Source organism: Kryptolebias marmoratus, linkage group LG3 (genome assembly GCF_001649575.2).
Source record: "Kryptolebias marmoratus isolate JLee-2015 linkage group LG3, ASM164957v2, whole genome shotgun sequence".
NCBI classification, from domain to species: Eukaryota; Metazoa; Chordata; class Actinopteri; order Cyprinodontiformes; family Rivulidae; genus Kryptolebias; species Kryptolebias marmoratus.
This window is the reverse complement of record NC_051432.1, coordinates 25,084,325-25,089,085: the sequence shown is the minus strand read 5'-3', so window position 1 is coordinate 25,089,085 and position 4,761 is coordinate 25,084,325. Positions and strand designations below refer to the sequence as shown.

At 41.0% G+C, this 4,761-nt stretch overlaps 1 protein-coding gene across 1 annotated transcript in view; it reads right to left on the bottom strand.

Moving 5' to 3' along the window:
• Positions 1–263, bottom strand: part of LOC112450541 (protein Hook homolog 3-like) — a 3,038-nt gene extending 2,775 nt beyond the window's left edge. The window contains exon 1 of the mRNA XM_025006102.2: positions 97–263. Within this exon, the coding sequence (XP_024861870.1) occupies positions 97–153 (57 nt within the window). The 5' untranslated portion in view covers positions 154–263. The remainder of the gene's footprint in view (positions 1–96) is intronic.
• Between the last annotated feature and the right edge of the window lie 4,498 nt (positions 264–4,761).

Here is a 4,761-nt window from a genome sequence, read left to right as displayed (position 1 = left end):
TGCACCTGAACTCATCTCTGAAGCAGCTGCACCTGAACTCACCTCTGAAGCAGCTGCACCTGAACTCACCTCTGAAGCAGCTGCACCTGAACTCACCTCTGAAGCAGCTGCCTTCATGGCCTCCAGCTGACACACCTGTTGGTTGCTGCTCATTATTCAGATGGAAGATAACGGGCAGATCCGGAACATTTGCGTGACGGAGCAGCTGTGGCCTGCCCCGACCGTCTGCAGCTCTCTGCCGTGTTTTGCTGCAGAGCCGCTGGTTTTTGTTGTGTGACTGACAGAGAACAGTACGGAGAGGTGCTGCAGGCTGCAGTCAAACATGCCATCCTGCTCATCCTGCTGACTGCGGCACATTCACTGTTTGGCAGCCAGGCACCCCGCAGCAGATTAGTGGGTAAGTACCATGAGACAATGCAATTATCCCGACAACAGATAATGTTAGTTTTAATCTGGGTAAAATTGGGGTGAAAACCCCTGAAGCAAAATCAAAGCTTTGCTTTGAATCACATAAGATAAGATGTGTTAAAAAAGAAATGCTGAAAAAAGTAAAATCCAAGAAGCAGTTTGATCAACACTAAAACAGATTATTTTTACTGCCTGAAAGGTGTGACAGTCTGTCTGTTAGCAAAATATCTCATGAACCACCGGATAGATTTTTATGAAACTGCCTCACTTTTGGAGTCAGCCCAGTTCAAGATGGCTGACATTAGCCAACACAAAAATGGACATACCTTAGTCACTTTTACAAATACATGGCGGGTAATATGCATTCATACCTTTATTCAAGGGTTTCTAAGCTTTTAATTTTTACATCTTTATGTCAATTTTACAAAGAAATGCCTGAAAAGACGATAATTATTGGAGTGAAACTGTTACGTGCATCTTGTCTTGAAAATGTTTGCACAAAGCTTTCTGAGTTATCGAGCATTTTTCTGTTTTTTACTTCGTCACCAGCAGTTTCAGTGACCCAGAACTCCTGTAGTTCCCCCGGTTCTGGTCTCACCAGCTTCAAAGCCCAGCAGTATCAGCACATCAAAGCCTAAACATCACTGCAGCTGTCCGTCTGCGCACGGATCAGGTGGGGGGTTTTAATCAGAACACCATTTTTCGTCTTCTAGAGTGAGTTTTAACAAAGGTCAATCTGTTCCAGTTTTAGTGCTGGCTTCAGGGGAAATGAGGTTCTTGCGTTTGTCATTAAGTGTGAAAACACAAGTTGTGGGGGAGGACTTCACAGAACTGCGTCTTTCTCTGGAACCAGGAGAACTGAGGTCAGCAGGAAGGCTTACTGAAACTTTCTCGTTCGAGGCTCAGCTCTACCCTGCAGCTCCTCACAAAACGATCAGACCAAATTTACCATACGGCCTTGCACAAGTGTGCGCGCTCGGCGTGTTTGCACAACTCGCTTATCAAAACTGCGTCTGTGTATTCTGCGTCTCTGTGCACTCTCAGTTTGTAGACTCTGTGGAAAAAAAAAAAAAAAGATTTTCTCTCCCGAAACGGAAAGAGAGAAAAAGAAACAAAAAGGAGGAAAGAAAGAAAACTGTGACAGATAAGTTTCTTTGAATCTGAAACCTGTGATTGTTTACTCTGTTAGCACAGCTGTGGATCAGAGAAAAAACACAGATTCCTGTTAGCTGCTGAAGCTTCTGGACCTTTTTGTCTTTTGTCATCACACAGATCAAATCCGGCTACTCTGTCCAAATGTCCGATACCTCGAGCTGAAACGGTAACCGCTGGGATTTGGGCTCAAGTGGGCGAAATAAGCAAATGGGTGGGACGTCTGAATCACTTTATTTTGGAGGAAATCTGGAAGCGAACACACCCAGAATGTCAGTAATATTCTCCGGCTGGGGTCAAAGCTGGACCAGGAAAGACTTTAAACTCTTATGCAATGAAACAGCTGCTCTTCTGCTTCATGACTAACGCCTCCCAGAGTCTTGTGTTTGTTGCTTCCTCAGATATTTACAGCACATTTTGTCTTTTGCCACTTTCAGTTCGTTTTAGCAGAAGGTCATCCCTGCATTTCAGGCTAAAAATACATCTAAACACAAAGCTTTTACTTCTCCATTGTGTTGCCTTTTTATCACGACACTTAAAAGGAATTCAGGCATTGAGGATACAACTAATGAAGCAATTGTTATCACCCGAAACTCGGTCAGTTTTACAGACGTTGGTGTAAAGTTTGGTGTGGTAGTAGCTGAGCATCCTCTTCAACACGTCCTTCGTATTTTCATTAGCTCTACATTAACATTTGGAGTCGACCCAATTAAAGATGGCCACCACTGCTGATGGGCTTTACCCAACACAAACGTGGCTGTAAGTCGGTGGTTTTTATAGATTTTGAGCCAAAACTTGGTGTGGTAGTAGCTGAGAGTCGTCCTCTGAGTGCTAACGATCTCTGGAAGGAAAACTGCCTTTTCAGCACGAGATGATCTTAGTTTAAAGCTCTGGCGGGCGACATGCATTCCACCGAGTGCTAGGCCCTTATTTTAGTTTCGAAGTAAAACTTTGTTTGGTTGACTAAGATTTTACTTCTTCATTTCTCAGGCGTCGAGGAAAACAAGTAATAAAGCTTTTCATTTAGTTCTTCTTTTTTTCTTTTTGCAAACACATCTTCAAATTTGTTGTTTTTTGTTGTTTTTTTTTTTTCATTTTCTGTTTGAAAAATGTCTTCAGGACAGGTCGGGCCGGTCTGCGTACCCTCAACCATTCCTTTAGAATGACTGCAGAAACTAAAACGGAGGAATCTTCCTGGAAAGATGGCATCATGAAAGCAATTCAGGTTGCTCTGAAATCTTTTCTCCGTTAATCACTGAAGTGGAAATGAGCTGCAGCCCTGTGACCATCACAGATCCTGGCTTTTGGACTCGCGGTTGATAAGAAATGGTGTCAAATAAAAAAAAGCGTCTGGAATAATGAATGTTTTCACTGGGAGACGATCTATTCCAGATCCCTTTTGGCGAACATTACTGAAACACAGACTCGATCAGAAACGTATCTCCATCGTCTGATGAAGACTTTCCAAAAGAAGGAAGGTGCCTTGAAGGAATGCTCATCGCACGCCGCCGAGTTTCAACCAGAACCGATGCGCGGTCGGTTGAAGGTTGAAGAACGTGGTGAGGATGACTCTCGGCTACGGTTACGCCACGTTTCGGATCAGGGCGACTAACTGAGGCGGCCATCTTGAATCGAATTGACCTCAAAAGTGAATTAGTTGTAACCGTGCGAACGTGCACCCAGTCCTGAAAGTCTCATTAAAATCTAGTCTGTATGAGATATTTTGCTAACAGATAAACACATGCAGAAAGAAGATTACATGATTGCTCCAAAATTATTATTTTTATTTATTTATGTGGTTTTTTCATCTATTTCTGATCTGATTGATGTGCTGTATGAACGTCTTCTGTAGGATCATTGGAAATATTTGACTTTTGTTTAGTTTCTGAGGTTTTAAATCAGCAATAAATGAAGAAGCTGAATCGATGAAGAGCGGTCAGCAGGTAAAGTTTGTCCTCCTTCCTTTAAATTGTTGAAATCTTTTTGTTTTATTTCATTTCTGTGGACAAACAGAATATCTTACAACTCTCTCTTACAACCCGTGTTTCTAAACGTGCTCTATAGATAAAGTGACTTGTTTTTTTTTATTTGTTTACTTTAAAATCTAAACCTAAAATGCCCTTTTACCAACTGTTTGTGATGGAGGAACAAACAAAACAAAGCAGATGACTCAAATTATGACATTTCGGTTATGTAATATCTGCAATGAAGCAATGAAAAGCTGCGCAGAAATAGGAATTATTTTTTGATTATTCGTGTTTTACAAAGGTCGGATGGAAAAAGTGAAAAACATGATGTTTACATGCAGTCTTCAAAAACAAGTTTACCATTTTACAGAAGAATTAGGCAAATAATCGTTTATCTGAGGCGAGTTTGGTGTCATGGAAGTAAAGGGAACATGTTGGAGACAAAACGTTGATTTAAAATAAATAAAATCGAGCAGGTTTTGTTATTAATAAGATGGTATTTTGGGTGAAATATAAGAACAGTTTAAAAACAGCTTGTTGTCTTTTTGCAGATTATGTCACAAGATTTAATGTCCTCTTTTCAAATGAACAAACACACATGTGACTCCAGTCACTGTTTGTTGTTCTATTTCCAACCCTGTACTTTAACATTTGTTTTTGTCTGGTGTGTGTGTGTGTGTGTGTGTGTGTGTGTGTGTGTGTGTGTTTCGGGCACTCCCTGTCTTACACACCCTGCTCCATGAAAAAGTACCGTGTGTGTGAGGACTCGTCTGTCTCGTTCTGTGTGTGTGTTACAGGCTGGTTCTTTCTATCACACACACACACACACACGTGCAGGCACGGTATATTTTGGACATTTCACCCTCAGCTTGTTTAAACAACACTTTATCAGTAAAGTCTGATCCTGAATGAATCAGCTGTTTGTTAACAGTCTGTATGACCGAGTTTCTGTCAAGATGGCTGGCGGAGCAGAACAAAGACTGTTGTTGGAAGTTAGGTGTGTGTCCACAGCTGGTGCTCAAACGTTTGTGTTTAAATCATTAAATCATTTTTAATTTACTGTCTTTTTATTAGCTTTAGGAAGAGGAAACCTTCAGTGATTTGTTCTGCTTGAATACAGTCATGTATTATTAAACAAATCTCACTTATTTCTTCTTTAAGAATCATATTTTATGTGATTTTCTCCATTTTTGTGTGTGTGTGTGTGTTAGCAAAATATCTCATGAACCGCTGT